General features: G+C 50.5%; 19 protein-coding genes, 6 non-coding genes and 2 pseudogenes across 25 annotated transcripts; 14 read left to right on the plus strand and 13 right to left on the minus strand. All coding sequences in view use genetic code 6, as the record gives it.

The window, feature by feature from the left end:
- The first annotated feature begins 2,614 nt into the window (after positions 1–2,614).
- SS50377_23988 (Hypothetical protein) lies at positions 2,615–6,568 on the plus strand (annotated as a pseudogene).
- Positions 6,569–6,759: 191 nt separating this feature from the next.
- On the plus strand, positions 6,760–8,022 carry SS50377_23989 (Cation efflux family protein; the record flags this gene model as incomplete). Its single annotated transcript, XM_067907850.1, has 1 exon — positions 6,760–8,022. One exon carries the CDS (start codon positions 6,760–6,762, stop codon positions 8,020–8,022), a length of 1,263 nt encoding a protein of 420 aa, XP_067764824.1.
- Positions 8,023–8,188: 166 nt separating this feature from the next.
- On the minus strand, positions 8,189–8,380 carry SS50377_23990 (uncharacterized protein; the record flags this gene model as incomplete). The annotated part of the gene is made up of 1 exon (XM_067907851.1): positions 8,189–8,380. One exon carries the CDS (start codon positions 8,378–8,380, stop codon positions 8,189–8,191), a length of 192 nt encoding a protein of 63 aa, XP_067764825.1.
- Positions 8,381–8,422: 42 nt separating this feature from the next.
- SS50377_t20032 lies at positions 8,423–8,496 on the plus strand. The gene has a single exon. It is a non-coding gene; the product is annotated as a tRNA-Met (tRNA).
- Positions 8,497–8,523: 27 nt separating this feature from the next.
- SS50377_23991 (uncharacterized protein) lies at positions 8,524–9,186 on the minus strand (the record flags this gene model as incomplete). Its single annotated transcript, XM_067907852.1, has 1 exon — positions 8,524–9,186. One exon carries the CDS (start codon positions 9,184–9,186, stop codon positions 8,524–8,526), a length of 663 nt encoding a protein of 220 aa, XP_067764826.1.
- A 118-nt stretch (positions 9,187–9,304) lies between these two features.
- SS50377_23992 (Ribosomal protein L31) lies at positions 9,305–9,616 on the plus strand (the record flags this gene model as incomplete). Its single annotated transcript, XM_067907853.1, has 1 exon — positions 9,305–9,616. The coding sequence occupies one exon, from the start codon at positions 9,305–9,307 to the stop codon at positions 9,614–9,616; it is 312 nt and encodes a 103-aa protein (XP_067764827.1).
- Positions 9,617–9,654: 38 nt separating this feature from the next.
- Positions 9,655–9,951, plus strand: SS50377_23993 (uncharacterized protein; the record flags this gene model as incomplete). The annotated part of the gene is made up of 1 exon (XM_067907854.1): positions 9,655–9,951. The coding sequence occupies one exon, from the start codon at positions 9,655–9,657 to the stop codon at positions 9,949–9,951; it is 297 nt and encodes a 98-aa protein (XP_067764828.1).
- Positions 9,952–9,956: 5 nt separating this feature from the next.
- On the minus strand, positions 9,957–10,346 carry SS50377_23994 (uncharacterized protein; the record flags this gene model as incomplete). Its single annotated transcript, XM_067907855.1, has 1 exon — positions 9,957–10,346. The coding sequence occupies one exon, from the start codon at positions 10,344–10,346 to the stop codon at positions 9,957–9,959; it is 390 nt and encodes a 129-aa protein (XP_067764829.1).
- Positions 10,347–10,714: 368 nt separating this feature from the next.
- Positions 10,715–10,972, plus strand: SS50377_23995 (uncharacterized protein; the record flags this gene model as incomplete). The annotated part of the gene is made up of 1 exon (XM_067907856.1): positions 10,715–10,972. One exon carries the CDS (start codon positions 10,715–10,717, stop codon positions 10,970–10,972), a length of 258 nt encoding a protein of 85 aa, XP_067764830.1.
- A 102-nt stretch (positions 10,973–11,074) lies between these two features.
- SS50377_23996 (uncharacterized protein) lies at positions 11,075–11,716 on the plus strand (the record flags this gene model as incomplete). The annotated part of the gene is made up of 1 exon (XM_067907857.1): positions 11,075–11,716. One exon carries the CDS (start codon positions 11,075–11,077, stop codon positions 11,714–11,716), a length of 642 nt encoding a protein of 213 aa, XP_067764831.1.
- A 27-nt stretch (positions 11,717–11,743) lies between these two features.
- SS50377_t20066 lies at positions 11,744–11,817 on the minus strand. Its single transcript has one exon. It is a non-coding gene; the product is annotated as a tRNA-Met (tRNA).
- A 42-nt stretch (positions 11,818–11,859) lies between these two features.
- Positions 11,860–12,051, plus strand: SS50377_23997 (uncharacterized protein; the record flags this gene model as incomplete). The annotated part of the gene is made up of 1 exon (XM_067907858.1): positions 11,860–12,051. One exon carries the CDS (start codon positions 11,860–11,862, stop codon positions 12,049–12,051), a length of 192 nt encoding a protein of 63 aa, XP_067764832.1.
- A 166-nt stretch (positions 12,052–12,217) lies between these two features.
- On the minus strand, positions 12,218–13,480 carry SS50377_23998 (Cation efflux family protein; the record flags this gene model as incomplete). Its single annotated transcript, XM_067907859.1, has 1 exon — positions 12,218–13,480. One exon carries the CDS (start codon positions 13,478–13,480, stop codon positions 12,218–12,220), a length of 1,263 nt encoding a protein of 420 aa, XP_067764833.1.
- Positions 13,481–14,358: 878 nt separating this feature from the next.
- On the plus strand, positions 14,359–14,673 carry SS50377_23999 (uncharacterized protein; the record flags this gene model as incomplete). The annotated part of the gene is made up of 1 exon (XM_067907860.1): positions 14,359–14,673. The coding sequence occupies one exon, from the start codon at positions 14,359–14,361 to the stop codon at positions 14,671–14,673; it is 315 nt and encodes a 104-aa protein (XP_067764834.1).
- Positions 14,674–14,791: 118 nt separating this feature from the next.
- Positions 14,792–15,217, minus strand: SS50377_24000 (Ribosomal protein L23; the record flags this gene model as incomplete). The annotated part of the gene is made up of 1 exon (XM_067907861.1): positions 14,792–15,217. The coding sequence occupies one exon, from the start codon at positions 15,215–15,217 to the stop codon at positions 14,792–14,794; it is 426 nt and encodes a 141-aa protein (XP_067764835.1).
- A 233-nt stretch (positions 15,218–15,450) lies between these two features.
- SS50377_24001 (Ribosomal protein L38e) lies at positions 15,451–15,690 on the minus strand (the record flags this gene model as incomplete). The annotated part of the gene is made up of 1 exon (XM_067907862.1): positions 15,451–15,690. One exon carries the CDS (start codon positions 15,688–15,690, stop codon positions 15,451–15,453), a length of 240 nt encoding a protein of 79 aa, XP_067764836.1.
- A 355-nt stretch (positions 15,691–16,045) lies between these two features.
- SS50377_24002 (uncharacterized protein) lies at positions 16,046–16,234 on the minus strand (the record flags this gene model as incomplete). Its single annotated transcript, XM_067907863.1, has 1 exon — positions 16,046–16,234. One exon carries the CDS (start codon positions 16,232–16,234, stop codon positions 16,046–16,048), a length of 189 nt encoding a protein of 62 aa, XP_067764837.1.
- A 316-nt stretch (positions 16,235–16,550) lies between these two features.
- On the plus strand, positions 16,551–16,955 carry SS50377_24003 (Cytidine deaminase; the record flags this gene model as incomplete). The annotated part of the gene is made up of 1 exon (XM_067907864.1): positions 16,551–16,955. The coding sequence occupies one exon, from the start codon at positions 16,551–16,553 to the stop codon at positions 16,953–16,955; it is 405 nt and encodes a 134-aa protein (XP_067764838.1).
- A 48-nt stretch (positions 16,956–17,003) lies between these two features.
- SS50377_t20033 lies at positions 17,004–17,076 on the plus strand. Its single transcript has one exon. It is a non-coding gene; the product is annotated as a tRNA-Lys (tRNA).
- Positions 17,077–17,151: 75 nt separating this feature from the next.
- On the minus strand, positions 17,152–17,234 carry SS50377_t20065. Its single transcript has one exon. It is a non-coding gene; the product is annotated as a tRNA-Leu (tRNA).
- Positions 17,235–17,276: 42 nt separating this feature from the next.
- On the plus strand, positions 17,277–17,753 carry SS50377_24004 (Transmembrane domain-containing protein; the record flags this gene model as incomplete). Its single annotated transcript, XM_067907865.1, has 1 exon — positions 17,277–17,753. The coding sequence occupies one exon, from the start codon at positions 17,277–17,279 to the stop codon at positions 17,751–17,753; it is 477 nt and encodes a 158-aa protein (XP_067764839.1).
- A 762-nt stretch (positions 17,754–18,515) lies between these two features.
- SS50377_24005 (uncharacterized protein) lies at positions 18,516–18,836 on the minus strand (the record flags this gene model as incomplete). The annotated part of the gene is made up of 1 exon (XM_067907866.1): positions 18,516–18,836. The coding sequence occupies one exon, from the start codon at positions 18,834–18,836 to the stop codon at positions 18,516–18,518; it is 321 nt and encodes a 106-aa protein (XP_067764840.1).
- A 299-nt stretch (positions 18,837–19,135) lies between these two features.
- Positions 19,136–19,537, minus strand: SS50377_24006 (Transmembrane domain-containing protein; the record flags this gene model as incomplete). The annotated part of the gene is made up of 1 exon (XM_067907867.1): positions 19,136–19,537. The coding sequence occupies one exon, from the start codon at positions 19,535–19,537 to the stop codon at positions 19,136–19,138; it is 402 nt and encodes a 133-aa protein (XP_067764841.1).
- SS50377_t20034 lies at positions 19,538–19,620 on the plus strand. The gene has a single exon. It is a non-coding gene; the product is annotated as a tRNA-Leu (tRNA).
- A 75-nt stretch (positions 19,621–19,695) lies between these two features.
- SS50377_t20064 lies at positions 19,696–19,768 on the minus strand. Its single transcript has one exon. It is a non-coding gene; the product is annotated as a tRNA-Lys (tRNA).
- Positions 19,769–19,816: 48 nt separating this feature from the next.
- SS50377_24007 (Cytidine deaminase) lies at positions 19,817–20,110 on the minus strand (annotated as a pseudogene).
- Positions 20,111–20,473: 363 nt separating this feature from the next.
- On the plus strand, positions 20,474–21,841 carry SS50377_24008 (Kinase, WEE; the record flags this gene model as incomplete). Its single annotated transcript, XM_067907868.1, has 1 exon — positions 20,474–21,841. One exon carries the CDS (start codon positions 20,474–20,476, stop codon positions 21,839–21,841), a length of 1,368 nt encoding a protein of 455 aa, XP_067764842.1.
- Positions 21,842–22,830: the final 989 nt, after the last annotated feature.

A 22,830-nucleotide genomic window follows, 5' to 3' on the forward strand; every position in this document is an offset into this window, starting at 1 on the left:
TTTCAGCGCCAGCGCTTCGATTTCGGTGCTGTTTTAGTCTAAACAGCGTTTTTGGACCGTCAAAATGGCCAGCAGGCGCTGTTCCTCTGCCGAGTTCTGCGCTAGTTGGTCCGTTATATCAGTTCGTGGAAATGGCGGAACGGGTTCTATTTGGTGGTATGTTGATATATGTGGGTATGCTGGCTCTGGTGCTTCCTCGGAGTGGGCTGGCTCTGGTACTTCCTCGGAGTGGGCTGGCTCTGGTACTTCCTCGGAGTGGGCTGGCTCTGGTACTTCATCGGAGTGGGCTGGCTCTGGTACTTCCTCGGAGTGGGCTGGCTCTGGTACTTCCTATGTGTAAGCTGGCTCTGGTACTTCCTCGGAGTGGGCTGGCTCTGGTACTTCCTCGGAGTGGGCTGGCTCTGGTGCTTCCTCGGAGTGGGCTGGCTCTGGTACTTCCTCGGAGTAGGCTGGCTCTGGTACTTCATCGGAGTAAGCTGGCTCTGGTACTTCCTCGGAGTGGGCTGGCTCTGGTACTTCCTATGTGTAAGCTGGCTCTGGTACTTCCTCGGAGTGGGCTGGCTCTGGTACTTCCTCGGAGTGGGCTGGCTCTGGTACTTCCTCGGAGTGGGCTGGCTCTGGTGCTTCCTCGGAGTGGGCTGGCTCTGGTACTTCCTCGGAGTGGGCTGGCTCTGGTGCTTCCTCGGAGTAGGCTGGCTCTGGTACTTCCTATGTGTAAGCTGGCTCTGGTACTTCCTCGGAGTGGGCTGGCTCTGGTACTTCCTCGGAGTGGGCTGGCTCTGGTACTTCCTCGGAGTGGGCTGGCTCTGGTGCTTCCTCGGAGTGGGCTGGCTCTGGTACTTCCTCGGAGTGGGCTGGCTCTGGTGCTTCCTCGGAGTAGGCTGGCTCTGGTACTTCCTATGTGTAAGCTGGCTCTGGTGCTTCCTCGGAGTAGGCTGGCTCTGGTACTTCATCGGAGTAGGCTGGCTCTGGTGCTTCCTATGTGTAAGCTGGCTCTGGTACTTCCTCGGAGTGGGCTGGCTCTGGTGCTTCCTCGGAGTAGGCTGGCTCTGGTACTTCCTATGTGTAAGCTGGCTCTGGTACTTCATCGGAGTAGGCTGGCTCTGGTACTTCATCGGAGTGGGATGGCTCTGGTACTTCATCGGAGTGGGCTGGCTCTGGTACTTCATCGGAGTAGGCTGGCTCTGGTACTTCCTATGTGTAAGCTGGCTCTGGTACTTCCTCGGAGTGGGCTGGCTCTGGTGCTTCCTCGGAGTAGGCTGGCTCTGGTACTTCCTATGTGTAAGCTGGCTCTGGTACTTCATCGGAGTAGGCTGGCTCTGGTACTTCCTATGTGTAAGCTGGCTCTGGTACTTCCTCGGAGTGGGCTGGCTCTGGTGCTTCCTCGGAGTAGGCTGGCTCTGGTACTTCCTATGTGTAAGCTGGCTCTGGTACTTCATCGGAGTAGGCTGGCTCTGGTACTTCCTATGTGTAAGCTGGCTCTGGTACTTCATCGGAGTAGGCTGGCTCTGGTACTTCCTATGTGTAAGCTGGCTCTGGTACTTCCTCGGAGTGGGCTGGCTCTGGTACTTCCTCGGAGTGGGCTGGCTCTGGTGCTTCCTCGGAGTAGGCTGGCTCTGGTACTTCCTATGTGTAAGCTGGCTCTGGTACTTCATCGGAGTAGGCTGGCTCTGGTACTTCCTATGTGTAAGCTGGCTCTGGTACTTCCTCGGAGTGGGCTGGCTCTGGTGCTTCCTCGGAGTAGGCTGGATCTGGTACTTCATCGGAGTGGGCTGGCTCTGGTACTTCCTCGGAGTGGGCTGGCTCTGGTGCTTCCTCGGAGTAGGCTGGTTCTGGTACTTCCTCGGAGTGGGCTGGCTCTGGTGCTTCCTCGGAGTAGGCTGGATCTGGTACTTCATCGGAGTGGGCTGGCTCTGGTGCTTCCTCGGAGTAGGCTGGCTCTGGTACTTCCTCGGAGTGGGCTGGCTCTGGTACTTCCTATGTGTAAGCTGGCTCTGGTACTTCCTCGGAGTGGGCTGGCTCTGGTACTTCCTCGGAGTGGGCTGGCTCTGGTACTTCCTCGGAGTGGGCTGGCTCTGGTACTTCCTATGTGTAAGCTGGCTCTGGTACTTCCTCGGAGTGGGCTGGCTCTGGTGCTTCCTCGGAGTAGGCTGGCTCTGGTACTTCCTCGGAGTGGGCTGGCTCTGGTGCTTCCTCGGAGTAGGCTGGATCTGGTACTTCATCGGAGTGGGCTGGCTCTGGTACTTCCTCGGAGTGGGCTGGCTCTGGTGCTTCATCGGAGTAGGCTGGCTCTGGTATAATGTCTTATTCTTCAGATAAAACTTAACTACTTAAAATACTTGATTACGACATTTTCAATTAATTATAGTTTAATATTATTTAATAATAAATAGTATTATTTTGTCAAATTATTACCTAGGATATAACTATAAAATGTATTATAATCTTATTTTTACATGCAGTATTTTAACTTAAAAATTGAGTAAATAAATTTTCATTCAAATAGTAGCTTCTAATACATCTTATCCAATTCGTGTATAAATAAAGTAAACAGGTGATTATTTTCATTATTTCAACTCCATTTAAGTTGAAAATTGCTAAGAACTGATAAAATATCAGCAGCGAGGCCGCGCTGCGGCGGGGCTTCCCCACGCACCTCGTGCAGCAGAGCCGGCCCCGCAACCGGCGCGGCGTGAAGTGAAGGCAGCTGGTGCAATTCGCCCGGACTGGTAATACCCGCATAATAGCCTACCGCCCAAAATGGACGTCGTCGCGAAGGTGCTCAACGAGTCCCTCCTCCAGCGCTCCGGCTCCCGGCTCGGCGCCTCCGCGGCCTTCAGCGTGCGGCGGTCCGCGCAGCCCCAGCCCACGGCGCGGGTGTACCGGCAGCTGCAGGGCTCCATTGTGCTCTCGGACCTCGCGCCCCCGGTGCCGGTCGCGGCGCCCCTGAGCGACATGGTGCTGCACAGCAGCTCCCAGCAGGCGTCCTCCGCAGCTGACACCAGCACCATGGCCCCGGCGCGCGTGGCCCCGAAGCAGGTGCGGCAGCGGGCGAAGTCCGCCAAGGGGAAGCCGGCGCCGCCTGCAGCGGCAGCGACCAGCAAGGCCCCCAGACCCAAGGGCTTCCGCCGGGGCGCCTTCCGCGACGAGATGCGCGTGGAGGACCTCGCCCCGCGGCCCCGGACGCGCGCCACGAGCGCCAAGCAGAAGGCCGGCTTCGTGCCCACCATCCAGCGCGAGCTCCTGGCCGCGGAGCCGTTCTGCCTGCAGTGAGCGCGTCACTCTCCCTCGCCCAAGCTACAGAGCCCTGCCGGCGGCCCAGGACAGTCTGGGCGGTACAGGTTGACACGGGCCGCTCGAGTGCTTGGTTATCCGGCGCGGCGCCTGCCATGATATCGCTCAGAGTGGGTGGGGTTTTGGCGGCCCACGCTGGAGAAGGCATTGCACGTGGGCAGCTCCGCAGAGGAGTGCGGCCTATCTGCAGCTTCGTCGTACGGCATAGTGGAGAACCTGCTGCCGGGCCTGGTAATTGCCCCAGATGCGGTACTGGTCGGCAGCACCCCAGACGGGCCCTCGGTGAGTGTGTTTTACTTTTTCTACACCCCGAAACGCAGTACCGAACATACATGTCCGCGTGCGATCGAGGATACTTCACCATCCTTCTGGCCGGAAAGCCCGTTGTTGCAGTGGGGAGGTGCCCTGCTCCTGTTCAGAAGCTGATAAGCTAGCGCTGCTTCCTTGTCCTAGTATGGGAGGGAATGCGCCTGGATTCGCCAAGGCCCTAGCACCAGGCCTCCCGAGCCGCACTATATCCGCTTCCCGCTCGACTGTAAATGGCGCTCCAGCCAGCTCAGCCGAAAGCTCAGCACCCGACAGTTCGCGGCAAAAGGAAGAAAGGGGTCATGATCACCGCGATCGTCCCCGCGTGGCAGTGCGACCTGCCGGAGCAGATCGCGTACGACGCCCAGCGGATCATCCTCAACACCTCCACGCCGGCCCCTTGCCCCCCTGGCGAGCTGGTCCGCAACGGCTTCCGGCAGCACCAGGCGCTGGCCCGGCGGCTGAAGCGGGACTACGTGGACTCGGGCTTCGTCTCCGCGCGCTTCGACCCCGCGGAGGTGGGGCTGCGGTCCACGAACACCAGCCGCACGCGCGCGTCCCTGCTGGGCCAGCTCGCGGTCCTCTTCCCGGGCACCGCCCAGTTCCGCGTGGACACCGCGGAGAGCCTCGCGGACGGCTACCACCCGCCGTACCCGTGCCCGTGGCAGGCGGCGTTCCAGGAGGCCAACTACGTCACGCACGCCTCGCTGTTCCCCCTGAAGGCGGAGCTTGATCAGGTCAATGCTGCTCTTAAGACTCCTAACTTTGACTGGAATCGCATTTGGGATGCGCTGCGTGCCATAACGGGGCGCGGGGATCCTTTGCCTGCCATAGTAACAAATAGCACCTACTAGAAAATCGAAGCCGCGAACGACATGTACTGGAAGCAGTGGTTCTGCAGCGCGGACCAGACCAACGCCACGAAGGTCGTCAAGATGAACGTGGGGCCCGTGTTCGCGGACATCATCCACAAGCTGACCGCGGACAGCCGCAAGCTCCACCTCGTCACGGCCCACGACACGACTCTCGCACCCCTGATGGCCGTGCTCACCAACGGCAGCTGGGACTGCGGCCAGCCCGGCTTCGCGGCGGACGTCCAGATCGAGCTGCACCAGCAGGACCTGGTGCGCGTGCGGTACCTCGGGCGCCGGTCACGACGCTGCACTGCGCGGCCCAGACCTTCTGCCGCCTCGATGAGTTCACGAGCCTGCTGAGCGCATACCAGACGACGGGCAGCGCAGAGTTGACCTGTGTTACAGCCCGCTCGGCCGGTGAAGGGATACTTTACTATTTTCTGCACGGCGGACGTCCCTACCTCCGCTGCAGAGACGGGGACGTCAGCGAACGGCAACCCTTAAGGGCAGGTGGGCGCTCCCGGCCGGCGGGCTTCTGCAGGGAGGCATGTAATCTGGCCCAGTCGCGCTCCTCAGCGAACACAGGGTGCAGCAGGGGCCGATTCCGGACATACGTAAATTCCCACGCCGCAGTCGAAGAAACTAGAGAAGCTCAAATATATACTTTAGCGCAAGAATACTCGAGACTAGAATCTGCGGATACTCCCACATTTAGTAATTATATGGGCATACCCTATATACTCAAGAAACTACCCGCAGGCTACAACAGTATATATGGCACCCAGGCACAATAACTGATGGGCACAACTCTCGCCCGCAGAATAATGCTGGCCTTGCTCTTTGAGGCGGCGGTCTGCCCCAAGGCGGGCGCGCAGCTGAGTGGAGGAGTGCCGCAGTCCTAGCCTACCGTGCCGCTAGACAACCGATCCGCCCCCGCGCCTAACTGCTCGGCATCCACCGAGACTGTGCCAACAGCAGCCCGCAGGTACCTGGCCGGCGCCGATGTAGAATCCCTGCTGGCGGAGGTTCGCCATTTCTCGGACCTGCTGCTGCGCCGGAATTCTCTCCGCAGCGGCAGCGCGGTGTTTACGGCAATGGCGCGGCGTTCTACCGTAGCGTAGACCATGCCAGTTGGGAAGCAGCCGGCCGCGGTCCAGACAACCCTCGTCGGCACAACCGCCGGCTGGAAGGAGAATCCCCCGAGCTGCCCTGCCGGCTCCCCGCCCTAGACTCTAGAGCAGATGCGCGACTTCCGCGCGCAGCTTGCCCGAGACCGAACCTTGCGGCTCGGACCAGCTCTGGACTGGTAGCTGACGGACTCCTCTCGCTGGAAATAGGCGTCCACGCCGGTAACCTTGTCTGCCGCCGCTAGCAGCCAGTGCCTGGATGCGATAACTGGCCTTGGCTCCGCCTCTGCGGACTTCCTCTAGGCCGCTGGCGACCTAACGAGGACAGGTGCGGGTCTGCTTGCCGCAGTGAACGTGCACGCCTCACCCATTCTCATGACCGCCCAGCCTGGCGACTCGCGCGCGGCGGCAGCGATGCCCGGAGTGGCGTCCATTATGATTTAGTTCCAGAAGCCTCGGCCTGGCCTGCTGCTAGGGCCAGCAGTGTGCGATGCGCTGACCTTATTGCGCGGTTTGGACAAAGACGGGAGCGTCCTCCGAGAAGAGGGCAGGTACGCCCCCGGTCGTGTGGTGCGCCCTGTGTTCCTCCCAGGTGCCTCGGCGCGATGCCGCGCTAGGTACTCCGGCAGCACGCCTACCCGCGCCCAGTAAAGCTTGCAGCGCAGCGCAGGCCCTGCCAGTAGGCTGGTCTGCTAGACCTCTGTCGCCGAGTTTACGTTCTAACGCGTAGCGTGCCTTCAGAATAACAGCTCGGCCACGAACCGCACGTCCCCTTTTGCGCCTGGTAGCGTTATCAGGCACCAGCCCGCGCTCATTGGCAGCCATCGGACGTCGTTCTCGCCCCCTGTGGTGGTGCACAGCGCGGTAGATTTTCGGGGTCAGGAGGCGATGGGGCTCGACGAAACTCGCATTGTCGCGGTAGCAGTTTCGCTGGCGGTGCTGGCGGTTTTTGTGATGGAGGCGGCGGCGGTGAGGCTGCAGCAGTGAGGTGGGCGGTGCGGTGTGCTAGACGGAGCATGCCCGGTACGCGCTAAGCGCAGGCACCATGGTCTGCCCGTCAGCCTAATCTGCACGTGCGGTGGCGGCCAGGAGTGAGGAAATAGATGTCCAGCGATTCCGCCAATAGCGCCATGCAAGGTGCTACTTAGCATTGTATACACCCGGTCGCCCACTCTAAAATGCTGCTCGGGCTACCTGCGCAGTTCAGCGGCCTGGCACCGCGCGAGTCGCTGCAGGTTCCCACCACGTGTGAGCTCGGCAGCGGATGCAGGTGCCTCGGGGACGAGAGCCTGCTAGCGTACTGCAAGGAGCTGCCGTCCAGAACGGCGGGCCTGAGCGAGGAAGAGCGGAGCTACATGCACAAAAAGCTCAAGAAGGGTGCGGCTAAGTGTCCAGGCAGCGACTGCGGATACAAGCAGCTGATCGGTGCGCAGTTCGGGCCACACTCATTTTAGGAAGCCCCCAGGACGTGCGACATGGCGAGAATTTTGATTAACGCGTCGTTTGGGAGTAATATCTGCCTGCTGCTGCTTAAGATGGTGGCGCTTGCTCTGTCGCGCTCAATGTCTGTGATGGCCTCGATGGTGGACTCCGCCCTGGACATCCTATCGGGCCTAGTGCTGTTCATCGCTCTGAAAATGGCCCGAAAGGGGATATAGCGGGGAGCCTACCAACAGTTCGTCCACTCGAACCGCCATACTAAAATTTTGTACTCGACCCGCTACGAGAGCCTGGGCGTGCTGGCATTCTCCTGCATCATGTCCGTCCTGGCGCTGCTCTTGTTTCAGGAGTCAATTAAAGTTATTCTGGACGTATGGAACAACCGTGCTCCGGCAATTGACTTTTCTGCCGCACCAATTGCCATAATGCTTTTCACAATTTTACTCAAACTAGCTCTATTTCTGTTCTGCCTGCTCACGGCACGAAAGTCTACGTCTCCAAACGATGCTCTCTGCGCGTACAGGGACGATCATCGCAACGACGTGCTCACCAACTCGATATCGCTGTTCGGTGTATGGCTCACCCAGCTCGGGGGGAATTGGCGGTATTGCGACCCAGCCGTGAGTGCCGGCCTCTGCCTATTTATTTTCGGGAACTGGACGAAGAATGGGGTTGAAATGATGAAAAGCTTGGCGGGGTAGACGCTCCTGCCCGAGGACTGCACATGCTATGTGCAAAGGGTGCTGTCAACGTGTATCTCCAGTACCTTAATCGGGAGCATCAAGCGCGTACTAGTGTACGCCCAAGGGGGGCTGAGGACAGTGGAGTTCATCGTCGGAGTGGATGACAATATGACGGTTGACGTCGCGCACCAAATCTGCTAGGAGATCTAGGACGAGGTAGAAGCAATGGCCGATGTGGAGCGATGCTTCTGCCATATTGAAGGGATGGGCTAAGATGATGGACAGCTGCATGGCGACGATATTCAGCAGCAGGTATGATCGGTTTACGCGGTTTATTTATAGTCAGATGCGCAGGTGCCGTTCGCGGAACGCTGCGCCCTCGTCTGGGTGCATTCGCCCGTGAGGCAAGCCCGAAGCGCATGGCTACACCCTGCGATTTAGCTGCAGCAGCCGTCGCGCAGCCAAAATGAAGGCGAATACCAACTCACTTCGGGGCCAAGAGGCGGTCTATGTCGGCACGGTACCTCGCCATCACGTCCTGCTCAAGGGCGTTCATCCTGAGGATATAATCCTCATACGAGCCCTATGTGATGCCAGAGGCCGGGGCAACCGGTATCTCCGCCGGGCAGCCGGGGGCGGCAACGCCTCTAAGGAACTCCGGGATAGAGGGCGGCATTTCGGGCCTCCTGCGGGATCGTTCCCCGGGGTCTGGTCACATGGCTGCATAGCTCAGTCGGTTAGAGCATTAGTCTCATAAGCTAGGGGTCGTGAGTTCAATCCTCACTGCAGCTACTTTTTGGCATTCGTGGGCGAGAGACCTCACTTGGACTGCCTGGAGACGAACCAGTCGTAGGTGTCACACATGTAGCGCTCCCTGTTGTCCGCCATCGACCCGTAGTGGTTGCTGAACGTTTTCATGTAGTACTGGGCCGCCGCCGTGTTGGACATGTTGGTATCGTTGTCCAGATCGTGCAGTGCGTTCTTGCCCCGCTTGTTCTTCATGTCATTGAACTGGTCGGCCACTCTGGCCATGAACCTGTCGTTCAGGCATAGCTCGCCGCTCTGCCGGATCCACTCGTAGATTAAGCAGGCCACCTGCGGGGAGTTGGCGGTGTAGCCTTCCTGCTCCAGGACCGACTGGAACGCGCGGAAATATGCCAGGTCCTTCACCAGACGGCGGGCGATGTAGGATCTCGGCATCCTGGGGTTCTGCCTCATTCGGGGAAGGGTGAGGCCGCGGACGGTGTCGTAGAATACGTACCATATAGCGGGCACGGGAGACGGCCCCTTCGCGCGGACCGCAGGGGAGCGGCAGGTGCCGACCTCGGCTGCGCAGTACTTCCCGGCTCGGCTCCTGCAAGGCTGCCCCAGCGCGTAGGCCCAGCGGGCTTCGCGGGGCCTCCTGTCCGCATACCCTGCCCTCTACTTCCGCCAGAGGGGTCCAATGGCCGGGCCGGGCCCAGCTACCCCACTGCCCGCCATCTGAGACCGCCAGCAATCGCCTCCCTTTAGGGTCCTGTCCCCTTCCAGCGCAAAATTGAATTGAAATTCAAAGTGCGTCCTGTGAATTCAAATTCAATTCGCGCCACCACACCACCTCATGGTGCACTTCCTCAAGACGCTGAACCTGGCGAAGCTCACCAAGGGCCGGCCCTTCAAGACTCGCTGCCCCACGGCCATCCACATCATCCGGACTATCTGCGCCGATACCGCCAAGGTGGGCATCCGGGACGTGGTGCTTTCGGAGGACGTCAACCGCTACGTCTGGGCGCACGGCATCCGGACCCCAGTGCGGCGCATCCGCATCGACATCAACGTACAGGAGGACGCCAGCGGCAAGATTGCGGTAGTATCCCTCGTGGACTGGCCACAGACCGGATACCACGGGCTCACCGACGAGCATGCCGAGTGATAGTTACGGCATATTTGATATCTTTCACTCCAAGCAAAATGAACCCAGCGGAGGTCCTGTCGCATCTCAAGCACCTGGAAGGCCTATACGGTGCAACGCTCGGGGAGCCGAAGTATGAGGCAGTGCACCACGTGGCGCAGCAGCAGGAGCAGATATCCTCGCTTAGCGCATCTCTCGCCAGGTCGCAGCAGGACAGGCGGCAGCTGGAGACCTCCCTGATAATTGCTGACCAGGGGCTGCAGGTGGAATTGGATATTCTGAGGCAGCGCGTATCCGAGCTAGAAGCGGAGAACGCCCAACTGAGGCAGGGCGCAGAGCCCCTCGAAAGTGAATGATAGCCTCACTGCGGTGCAACCAGCACCCACTTTGCGTCCACGAACGTGTCAGACCGCTCTCCCTTAAACTTTACCCGCAGCAAGCTGGATGGCTGCGACGGCTCGAAGCGCGCCAGCGTAGTGGCCTCGTACAGTGGGTAGCAGAACACCTTGGCCGAGCTGTCATACCAGGGTGCGTACACCACCGTCCCCTGGCCTATCTGCTCCGACGGGCGGTGGAACGCGTAGGCCTCCTCCGGCCTGACAGTGATGAGCTGGAACTTCGAGTGCTTGTCCTGGTACTGCAGGGTGATGCCCGTGGCGTCGAAGTCAGTAACGGTCGCCGGGATGTAGCCTAGCTTCTTGGAGGTGGGGTCGCGGATGGCCATGAGCTGGGACCTCTGGACCTAAGCCATTCTGCTCTGCCTCCAGGGCGGAATATAATATACCACAAAATAAGTTTCCCTCGAGCGGCCCTGAAGCTCGGCACCAAGGGCGCCACGTCGGCCAGCCCGTGTGCTATCCAAAATACCCTCACTCCTGATGTTAAAACTCGCATATCTGCTGTCTGTACTCCTCGACCTTCTGCCCGGTGCTGTTGAATTTGCAAAAGGCGCCGTACCACCTCATTTTCTTCATCTCGCTGCACATCATCTCACTGTAGTACCAGTACAGCTCCTGCTTTATCATCTTCGCCTGCGCGTCGCTGATCTAAAACTCGAGCATCTCCTTCAAGCAGTCGGCGAAGCGGTTGAACTCGAACTTCTGGCTATCGCACTCCGCGATGAAGTCGATGAAGGAGTCGATGAGGGACGGGAAGGAGGTAGCGTTTTGCAGATGGGCCGCGCGGATGAGGTGGATCCTGGTGATGAACAGGTAGTTCAGGTTGTCTGGGAAGTAGTGCAAGATCAGAGACAGGGCCGCGCTTAGGGCCGCGTAGGAGCGGTTCACGTAGGAAATGGGCTGCGGGATGTCTTTGAAGGCCACGGGGTCAGCCTGGCTGTTTTTGACCAGGTAGTTGTAGTCCGCTATCTGGGTCTGATAGTTGTTAAATTCGACTTGGTAGGTGAAGGAGTACTCAATTAGGGAGATTCCGTAGTAAAGCAGATAGTCTAAATGATTAGACGGAGAAATATTTATAATTATGTTGTTAATCATACAAGTGTTTGTCTTCCCTTATTTAGAAGCCACTATAACTATACATCTTCCTCGCGAAGCCCGCTGGGCCTACGCGCTGGGGCAGCCTTGCAGGAGCCGAGCCGGGAAGTACTGCGCAGCCGAGGTCGGCACCTGCCGCTCCCCTGCGGTCCGCGCGAAGGGGCCGTCTCCCGTGCCCGCTATATGGTACGTATTCTACGACACCGTCCGCGGCCTCACCCTTCCCCGAATGAGGCAGAACCCCAGGATGCCGAGATCCTACATCGCCCGCCGTCTGGTGAAGGACCTGGCATATTTCCGCGCGTTCCAGTCGGTCCTGGAGCAGGAAGGCTACACCGCCAACTCCCCGCAGGTGGCCTGCTTAATCTACGAGTGGATCCGGCAGAGCGGCGAGCTGTGCCTGAACGACAGGTTCATGGCCAGAGTGGCCGACCAGTTCAATGACATGAAGAACAAGCGGGGCAAGAACGCACTGCACGATCTGGACAACGATACCAACATGTCCAACACGGCGGCGGCCCAGTACTACATGAAAACGTTCAGCAACCACTACGGGTCGATGGCGGACAACAGGGAGCGCTACATGTGTGACACCTACGACTGGTTCGTCTCCAGGCAGTCCAAGTGAGGTCTCTCGCCCACGAATGCCAAAAAGTAGCTGCAGTGAGGATTGAACTCACGACCCCTAGCTTATGAGACTAATGCTCTAACCGACTGAGCTATGCAGCCACGTGACCAGACCCCGGGGAACGATCCCACAGGAGGCCCGAAATGCCGCCCTCTATCCCGGAGTTCCTTAGAGGCGTTGCCGCCCCCGGCTGCCCGGCGGAGATACCGGTTGCCCCGGCCTCTGGCATCACATAGGGCTCGTATGAGGATTATATCCTCAGGATGAACGCCCTTGAGCAGGACGTGATGGCGAGGTACCGTGCCGACATAGACCGCCTCTTGGCCCCGAAGTGAGTTGGTATTCGCCTTCATTTTGGCTGCGCGACGGCTGCTGCAGCTAAATCGCAGGGTGTAGCCATGCGCTTCGGGCTTGCCTCACGGGCGAATGCACCCAGACGAGGGCGCAGCGTTCCGCGAACGGCACCTGCGCATCTGACTATAAATAAACCGCGTAAACCGATCATACCTGCTGCTGAATATCGTCGCCATGCAGCTGTCCATCATCTTAGCCCATCCCTTCAATATGGCAGAAGCATCGCTCCACATCGGCCATTGCTTCTACCTCGTCCTAGATCTCCTAGCAGATTTGGTGCGCGACGTCAACCGTCATATTGTCATCCACTCCGACGATGAACTCCACTGTCCTCAGCCCCCCTTGGGCGTACACTAGTACGCGCTTGATGCTCCCGATTAAGGTACTGGAGATACACGTTGACAGCACCCTTTGCACATAGCATGTGCAGTCCTCGGGCAGGAGCGTCTACCCCGCCAAGCTTTTCATCATTTCAACCCCATTCTTCGTCCAGTTCCCGAAAATAAATAGGCAGAGGCCGGCACTCACGGCTGGGTCGCAATACCGCCAATTCCCCCCGAGCTGGGTGAGCCATACACCGAACAGCGATATCGAGTTGGTGAGCACGTCGTTGCGATGATCGTCCCTGTACGCGCAGAGAGCATCGTTTGGAGACGTAGACTTTCGTGCCGTGAGCAGGCAGAACAGAAATAGAGCTAGTTTGAGTAAAATTGTGAAAAGCATTATGGCAATTGGTGCGGCAGAAAAGTCAATTGCCGGAGCACGGTTGTTCCATACGTCCAGAATAACTTTAATTGACTCCTGAAACAAGAGCAGCGCCAGGACGGACATGATGCAGGAGAATGCCAGCACGCCCAGGCTCTCGTAGCGGGTCGAGTACAAAATTTTAGTATGGCGGTTCGAGTGGACGAACTGTTGGTAGGCTCCCCGCTATATCCCCTTTCGGGCCATTTTCAGAGCGATGAACAGCACTAGGCCCGATAGGATGTCCAGGGCGGAGTCCACCATCGAGGCCATCACAGACATTGAGCGCGACAGAGCAAGCGCCACCATCTTAAGCAGCAGCAGGCAGATATTACTCCCAAACGACGCGTTAATCAAAATTCTCGCCATGTCGCACGTCCTGGGGGCTTCCTAAAATGAGTGTGGCCCGAACTGCGCACCGATCAGCTGCTTGTATCCGCAGTCGCTGCCTGGACACTTAGCCGCACCCTTCTTGAGCTTTTTGTGCATGTAGCTCCGCTCTTCCTCGCTCAGGCCCGCCGTTCTGGACGGCAGCTCCTTGCAGTACGCTAGCAGGCTCTCGTCCCCGAGGCACCTGCATCCGCTGCCGAGCTCACACGTGGTGGGAACCTGCAGCGACTCGCGCGGTGCCAGGCCGCTGAACTGCGCAGGTAGCCCGAGCAGCATTTTAGAGTGGGCGACCGGGTGTATACAATGCTAAGTAGCACCTTGCATGGCGCTATTGGCGGAATCGCTGGACATCTATTTCCTCACTCCTGGCCGCCACCGCACGTGCAGATTAGGCTGACGGGCAGACCATGGTGCCTGCGCTTAGCGCGTACCGGGCATGCTCCGTCTAGCACACCGCACCGCCCACCTCACTGCTGCAGCCTCACCGCCGCCGCCTCCATCACAAAAACCGCCAGCACCGCCAGCGAAACCATTCCTTTGTGTGTTATACTATATTATGATTTCAACTCCTGAATATTATTTCTTGAAAAATTATTGCTTTAGCCCTTACTATTACTTAAATTTAGTAAATATTAAAAACTTAATAATTATTTGTTAAAGTCATATATGATAAAACTTATTTATCGCTAAATATAACAATACTATCATCTTTTATTTAGAATTATCTTATATTTAATAAACTACGTATAATTATCATATATTATAATAGTAATCTATATTAAATTGTTAAAATATAAGAGCAAATTCTTAATTATTTACAATAATATAAATAGCTTGGTATGCGATAAATTAATAGAGCATTCAGTTAACTAAAAAGTATTAAAGCCACTACACTCTTATAATAACGTTCCATATAATCGACAAGAAAAATACATGTTTTCACAATCAAATTATTTATCGATTCATTAATATATATTTATCTTAGTAAAAAGGTAACAAGTTTATTTATTCATAGTCCTTATGTTTACTAAAAAATTTTAGATTATGATTCCCAAATATTATAATATAAAATTAAATATATTCTCATTCTTATAAAGTATATGTAAAGTAAATTATATATTGTATATTGGTAAAGTTTACCATTTCATAAAAGTATGGATGCCTTTCTAAGTGCATAATTAGATATGTATTGTGGTGTTCTGAATGCACTAGCTAATGAAACAGTATGTTTTTAAGCATAAAATGAAATAACTGCTTGTTATATACAAGTTACATAAGATGAAGTTAAAATTGATAGTAATGTATTTATTATGTCCTCAAAAACAAGTCCCTACCAAATTTTTACATCAGATGATTAAATTTGTCTTGAATATAAAGGTTTTTACGCTACTTGTTTAAAGGAGGATTTAGAATAAGCCAAAGAGATTATTTAAAATATATTTGAATGCCAAAATTAGAATATTGAATGATAATAAAAATAATATAATATATTTCCTTTTATAAACTAGCATGAGCTATAAAATATCTAAACATGTTAGAAAGAGATCTAGGTATAGTCTCAAAGGCACATTAAATGTTCAAAATTAATCATGCAAGACCGATCTTACCGGCAATATCAAGAGCGTAAACATCAGCAGGAAGTTTAATGAAAGCTTTCTTCTCACCAAGAGGGGTAATAAGGGTGTTGACTTTAGCAACCTTACAGCCAAATACTTTGGTAAAAGCTTCTTTGATTTAAGGTTTAGTAGATTATAAGTTAACAATGAAGACGATGGTGTTAGCTTTTTCTAAGAGCTGTGCGTTAGCATCTGTTCTGATAGGATAACGAAGGACATCAAAGGCAGACTTTTCAGGCTTCTGAAGAGGAGAACGTTCATAAAGAGGCTTTGAAGGTCTGATGAGAGTCTTAGGACGGAAGAAATGTACAGAGGTACGAACTTTGTATGTACGTTGGGTACGACCGACCGTAAAGGCCTTAGAAACACGAGTAGCAGAAGCAGCAGGAGCGGGCATGTCAAGGGAGTGAAATTAAAAAAGAAATTAGAATTAATATAATCTATAAATAATATATTTTAATATATAATAAAATTTTATAATGAATAGCTTTATTCTAGGATTGTTAGGTCATATACTCCTATGAATAAGTTATATTATAGTTATAAATAGATATCAATAGATATCAATAAGATACTTGTATAAAATTAAGAAATAAAACTCGTTGTTGCAAAATAAACTATCAAGATTAATCAGATGGTACCGTTTTTCCTAACCTTAACGACTTATACGCTGCTGGAACAGCTCTTTACGATTTACTTAGCCTGATTAGGATCTTTAACTACAAGAGTGCAAAGGCTCTTGGGAGTTCTAAGCTTGAGCTTCATCCATCCAGCATGGTTACCCTTATTAATACGCTTAACACGGAGTTGGGATGCTTTCTTTTCAGTGACTAATTTCATAAACTGCTCTTAGTTGACCTGGATAGGCATGTCACAATGGAGTGGAAATATTTATTAAAATTGAATAAAATATACAATATTATATAGTATCAGCCAAATATAAAAAATAATATAGAATTAAATGAATCTCATCACTAACTCTAAATTATTTTTGTTACTGATAATATTAGTATTATTATTTTATCACTACTAATTATCTTGTTATAAGATACTTATTCTATTCACCTGGTTTTCTTAAGCATTCAGATTAGCAAAATAACTTAAAGTTAATAATTTTTTTATTCTATAATTATAGTTTTGCAATCTTGATCTCTGGTAAAAAAATTGTAATTGTATCATTTTTGCAAAAAAACAAAATATATAATAATATATAATAACTAAATTATCATTCTAATTATTTGAAAGGAATCTTCTCTTTTTTCAGCATAGTAAAAAGATCATCTGAATGAGTTTGCTTTATGTCAATTTTTTTAACCTTGCTTAAATTAGATAGCTTTACTCTCTCGCTGGGAAAATCGTAGCTTTACGCGCTAAACAGTTCGATGTTTTCATTCAGTAATTTTTATACGAACATTTTTAGAAAACTTTACTAATATTATTATTACTATTATTATGCTACCTTTTATTTTAATTTTAAAATGACGAAATATATATTATATTTTCTAGTTTTTAATATTCAACGTTTATAAGTTTAATATCTATTTAATATACATTTATTTGTGAAAGTATAATATTGATTATTATATATAATATTAACTTATTTTTAATTGCTTGAAAAAATTCAACGATACTAATGTATATTAGCCGGAAACTCGTTGAACCGCAATTTTTAATTTTACAAGTCCCTAACTAGTGCCTAATTCGGGCGCAGACTTAAGTCCACTCCTCAAATGCAAATCACCTAGCAGCAGCGCACCGAACTTATCGCAGCGGCCCTCGAGGGCCAGAAGATGGCGTACTGCCCGTACTCCAACTACCCCGTAGGCGCCGCCGTGCTCTCCGACACGGGCGTCATCGTCAAGGGCTGCAACGTCGAGAACGCGGCCTACCCCAACGGCGCCTGCGCCGAGAAGACGGCGATCGGCACCGCGGTCGCCCAGGGGCACCGCAACATCGTGGCGGTGGCGATCGTGACGAGGGACTCCGGGCTGCCCTGCGGCTCGTGCAGGCAGGTGCTGAACGAGTTCGGCGCGGACATGTGGTGCATCATGCTGAACGGCGCGGGCGAGGTCACGATGGAGATGCCGCTCACGCAGGTGCTCCCCCACGCCTTCGGCCCCAAGAACCTGCTCTGAGCTGCTTCGTCACTGGATCTGGGCGCGCGGGACCCGGACTGGAGCCAGGCCGGTGTAGCTCAGTCGGTAGAGCACAGGACTCTTAATCCTGTGGTCGCGGGTTCGAGCCCCGTCACCGGTAATTTTGTCGCGGCGCACCCCACACGAGACACGCGCGGCAAACTGCAGTCTGGGGTAAACTGCAGTCTGGGCAAATTGCATTCTGTGGGGCTCGAACCCACGCGGGATAAGTCCCATAACGGCCTTAACGTTACGCCTTAACCACTCGGCCAAAAATGCATGCCCTTCCGGGAGGACGCAGGCGCGCGCCGCCGGCCCACAATGGAGCCCTCGCTCGCCGCCCTGCTCGCCCAGGACCGCCGCCTCGCCTGCCTCGTCTTCGCGGTGTCGCTCGCGCTCGCCCTCCTGGGGCTGCTCACGCTCGACTTCGCGCTGGTCTCGCTGGCCGGCCTCGTGCTCCAGGTCGGCGTCGTCTTCTTCGTCGGCCTCGGCAACTGCCAGTATATAAAGAATTAAATATTTATCTATAGCTTAGTTTTATAAGATAATAATTGTTTTTAATATCTTTTTGCTTTTAACAGGTTTCTAGTATTTTAGTTTACTTTTATTTCTATAAAAATGACTGATGACATTTCAATACAATAACATATTAAATATAACGTTGAAAATTCTAACAAACACTCTTCTATAAGCTATAAAATATTTTTATTAAATATGCTGAGATTAACGAGGAATAGAATTTGTATAAATATAACTAAAATTTACTATTATTATATAAATCATACTTTTATATAATGATATGGCGTTTAATTATTTATTAAAGTCAAAAATATAATCTATAAAATACTGTTTAATAAAAATTCATAATAAAGTTAAATTAATTTTGAACAAACTTACTTCGAAAATCTTATGCTTTCATTTATCTTTATAATTTTTGTTATATTATTAGTCATGTTGGCATTAAGAAAATCATATTATTTTATATATCCTTAACTTATTTCCAGACTAAGCCTTACGTTATGATTCAATTTAATAATTAACTTTTGTATTAAATTTATCATTATATGTGTCCTCGCTGTATTAGTTAATTCTACCATCTCTATTTTCTGCTGAAATGAAATAGACTTATAATACTCTGGTATTTTCGTTTTTGATAACTTAATTGAGCACATTAACTTTCCAAGATTTGATTTCATATAATTTTAATACCTTTTTATCTGTTGAAATTACACAACCTATATCTACTCTATTGTAATACTCCCTTATTAATTTTATTTTTTACTATTATTAGATAGATTATGTTAACCACGTGATATTTACTATGCTGTATAAAGTCGTAACGATTAGATTTTGTTAAGCTCTAAGTATGATACCATTAACCTTTAAAGTTATCCTAATTCTTAATATGAAGGCATTTTCTCTTTATAACTAATTAGAAATATATTTGACTAAAATTTTATTCAGATTTTAATTTAAATAAATCATAAATATTTTGACAAGCTAAATATACCCTATCCGCAGAATATATCAGTACAAAAATATATTCAAGTCACAGAAAAATCAATAATTGATAGCGTATATACCTCTTTCATCTGAATATATAATTTCTAATAGAATAACCAATTTATATATTTACCAGGATCCAACGTGCTTTTCGTTCCTGAGTTCCGGGAATGACATATATGTCGAGGTGAACCAGCCCAGCGGGTTTTACGGCAACTTGCTGATTCCCGTCTCCGCGGAAAGCAAGCACGACCTTACATCGCCAGTGTTCATCATAATATGGCTCGTCCTTGCCAGCTTGAGCGTCCTGGCGGTAGTCCTGGGCGGGGTTTACTACTGCAGGGGCTTCAGGCGCGTGCGCAAGAACGGGTACAACATTATCGTATAGTGAGAATTTTTATCTTTCGGTGCTGAGGTCGTGCCTTACCCGCTGCCTGCCGTCGTCACAGTAGGCGGTGCCACGCCTCCCTCGGCGATCGTCCTAGCTGCCGCGCACCCCACTCCGGGACCCCTAGCCAGCGTGTGCCGGGGCGAACCGCTTGGATGGGTCCCTGCTCCGCGGTAGTAATGGTAGCAAGCTGCTGGCACGGTCCCCAGCCCCCTCGCACTGCCTGCGCCGCTAGCCCTCGGCGGGAGCACATGCCTGCGAGTGAGCGCGGTTCCTCTCACTACTGCGGTCAGCCCGCGGCCACCAGCCGGAACACCGCCTTGAAGAGGGACCTGAAGGGGCTGAAAAGGTAGAGGAATGCACCCCACTCCAGGATGCTGCCCACCACGACGTAGTGGTTCAGCGCGGCCAGGACGCCCAGCATCATGAGTGCGAACGCGAGCTTCTGCTCCGGGCTCTGCAGAAACGCCTGGAAGTTGCCGAGGCCGACGAAGAAGACGACGCCGACCTGGAGCACGAGGCCGGCCAGCGAGACCAGCGCGAAGTCGAGCGTGAGCAGCCCCAGGAGGGCGAGCGCGAGCGACACCGCGAAGACGAGGCAGGCGAGGCGGCGGTCCTGGGCGAGCAGGGCGGCGAGCGAGGGCTCCATTGTGGGCCGGCGGCGCGCGCCTGCGTCCTCCCGGAAGGGCATGCATTTTTGGCCGAGTGGTTAAGGCGTAACGTTAAGGCCGTTATGGGACTTATCCCGCGTGGGTTCGAGCCCCACAGAATGCAATTTGCCCAGACTGCAGTTTACCCCAGACTGCAGTTTGCCGCGCGTGTCTCGTGTGGGGTGCGCCGCGACAAAATTACCGGTGACGGGGCTCGAACCCGCGACCACAGGATTAAGAGTCCTGTGCTCTACCGACTGAGCTACACCGGCCTGGCTCCAGTCCGGGTCCCGCGCGCCCAGATCCAGTGACGAAGCAGCTCAGAGCAGGTTCTTGGGGCCGAAGGCGTGGGGGAGCACCTGCGTGAGCGGCATCTCCATCGTGACCTCGCCCGCGCCGTTCAGCATGATGCACCACATGTCCGCGCCGAACTCGTTCAGCACCTGCCTGCACGAGCCGCAGGGCAGCCCGGAGTCCCTCGTCACGATCGCCACCGCCACGATGTTGCGGTGCCCCTGGGCGACCGCGGTGCCGATCGCCGTCTTCTCGGCGCAGGCGCCGTTGGGGTAGGCCGCGTTCTCGACGTTGCAGCCCTTGACGATGACGCCCGTGCCGAGGGCCAGGGTCGAGTGGAGTGGAGTGGAGTGGAGGCAGCACGCAGGCCGCTGGTCCGGAGCCAGGCAGTAAGTGAAAGGCAACATTCACACCCTCCCGTTCTTGAGCTTGTTCACGCCCGCCACGCCCACCTGGGTGAGGGCCTGGTCCACCTCCGTCTGGTTGAACTGGAAGAGCCTGTCGTCAGTGCCCTTCATAATCATATTTTGCTGACCTACTAGTAGATTCCCAATTCAAGCAATATATAAAATCATCAAAGCACAAAATCTCATCAACTCCGATTCATTATAGAAACTAATTTTCAGAAAGAAAACTCTTATTATTATACGTTATTAATGTATGCTTTAATTCTTTCCCTCTGAATGAAAAGATCACATTTTTAAAATTCTTTGCCACCATTATTATCGCCAGCGCCCGCAAATAATTTTTCAACTTCAAATCGTGTTGTACACCATATTAAAAACAAGCTTAACCTGACATAAACTGAGTTATCGACGGATTCACCGTTTCAGAATCTTACAATTTCAAACCCTCTCGGGTAGGGCGCATTTGGCGTTACATTTAGAGTTCAAGATGCTGATGGATCCAATTTTGCGATAAAGAAAACATCTAAACTACGATCTGGCCTTTAGGAGGCCCATAATTTGACAAAGATCACATCAGAGACTGTTATTGCAGCAAAGAATGCATGGACGGAGTCGGGCCATTTTTTTCTCCAAATGGAGCTGTGTGACCAAAATTTGAGTAACGTCTTCATCGATTCTGAGTAAATAATTTGGGCGGTTGCAGCCGACATTTCGAAGGCTATTATGGCAGTTCACAAACAGCTTATTTTGCATTTAGACATAAAACCGGATAATATTCTTATACGTTAGCTGATTAAGATTAATGATCCTATGGTTGAAAGCGATATTGGGTTCTTCTCAGAAGGGTCTCCGCTAATCAATAATAAATTGTCCCCAGAAACTACATTGTTAAAACTTAATCTAAGCAATTTAGGAAGCTTTTCAGATCACTCTTTAGTTACACCTAGGGAGTCGTATAAGTCACTAAAGCCTTTAATTTAACCTCAGACGACAATTTTCCAACTAGCAGATTTCGGAAACTCTGTTAATTTCGGTGAGGTAGACGTAAAACCTGGGGATGCTAGATATCTCGATCCTTCATTTATGCACACATTAATACCAACAATATTCTGTGATATTTATTCGTTAGGTGCGTCGCTTTTTGAAATTTCCACTAATTAAAAGCTAGCGAAAGAAGGTGATTTTTTCAAAAAATTTAAAGAGGATCCAATGAGTACCATTGATTACTGGCCACGTAGTGAAGATCTCTAAGCTGCCATTTTAGAGCTATTAAACAAAACAGAAATAGGAGAATGGCGATAAAAGTGGGGCCACAAGTTCCCTGATAGAGAAAAAGTTTATGAAATCATTCGCGAAATACGGAAAAGCGAATTTTCTCGTGTATGTAGGGTCAAAAGATCATTTACCACTAGTAAACATATTAATAAAATTTTTAAGCTAATGTTAAGACTGAAAAGAACTGGAAAATGTGCATTTGCTATTAATTTGATTTAAAAATTTGTGGCAGGAAATAGAGGACCAAAATTTGATGAGCTAACTGAAAAAGATGATATTGTAGATTATTTAAAATATGATGAAGAGAATAAAGGTTTTGATGGTGAGGGTTGTGAGCTTAGTGTAAATGGGCTCGATTTGAGTTTCTGAAATATTTATATTTTATCTTGTAATATTGATTATTTAGGAAGTTTAAACTGTATTCAATCTGTTTTTATGGGTTTTTTTAAATATCATCATACTAGGATATGATAAATAGAGAACCGTATTTTTAATTAAATAGCCATTTTTAAGTATAAAATCGAGTGATATTAGTTTATATACTTAAAAAATTAAGATAACAATAATTTAATTACATGAATATTCTAATATATAATTTTAATATAATTTTAGAAAATGAAGACGAGTACATATTAGCATTTAACAATTTAAATTTTACCTACTACCCCTAAAAGCTCATCTAGGATTACTCTATATAGTAATTTACCTAAAACTACACCTTTACTTAATTTTTCAAGCAAAAAGACTTTTCCTATCTAAAATAAAAATATTTCAAAATTATTATCTTCGAATGATATTATTCTATCGATATCCAAATCTAAAGTATAGCTCTAAGATTTATTTAACCATTGTTAAAGTTTAGAAAAATAGTTAAGCACTATTTTAAAAGATTTAAAAATACAAATCAAATTTCAGTATACTCTTATATAATGAATTTATTATTTAAAAAATCAATAGGTGTGTTAATTAGAAATATTATACCTCTTTGTTTGTTACTGAATTTAGGAAAATTGAAATATTAATCCAACTTAAATCAATAATATTTTTCTCAACATCTTATAAGAATAATAATCAAATGATTGATTTATTTATAAATATAAATAGTGATGGACTGAATTAATATTATTAATAACATATAAGCCTTATTTTTATGAATTAATGTAATCACTTTTAAAATAGTTAAAACTTATAAGATGTAAGAAAAATACTACAACATTAGATACATAAAAATGAAAAAAACTCTATATAATATTTTATCTAATTTTCTATTTTAGTTCTTTATTTTATACTATTAATATAATATTTGAACAAATTTGGTTATATTGGTAATGATTCGTTATAAACTTCTGTAATACTTA

This window comes from Spironucleus salmonicida, chromosome 4 (assembly GCF_000497125.1).
Source record: "Spironucleus salmonicida strain ATCC 50377 chromosome 4, whole genome shotgun sequence".
NCBI classification, from domain to species: Eukaryota; Fornicata; order Diplomonadida; family Hexamitidae; genus Spironucleus; species Spironucleus salmonicida.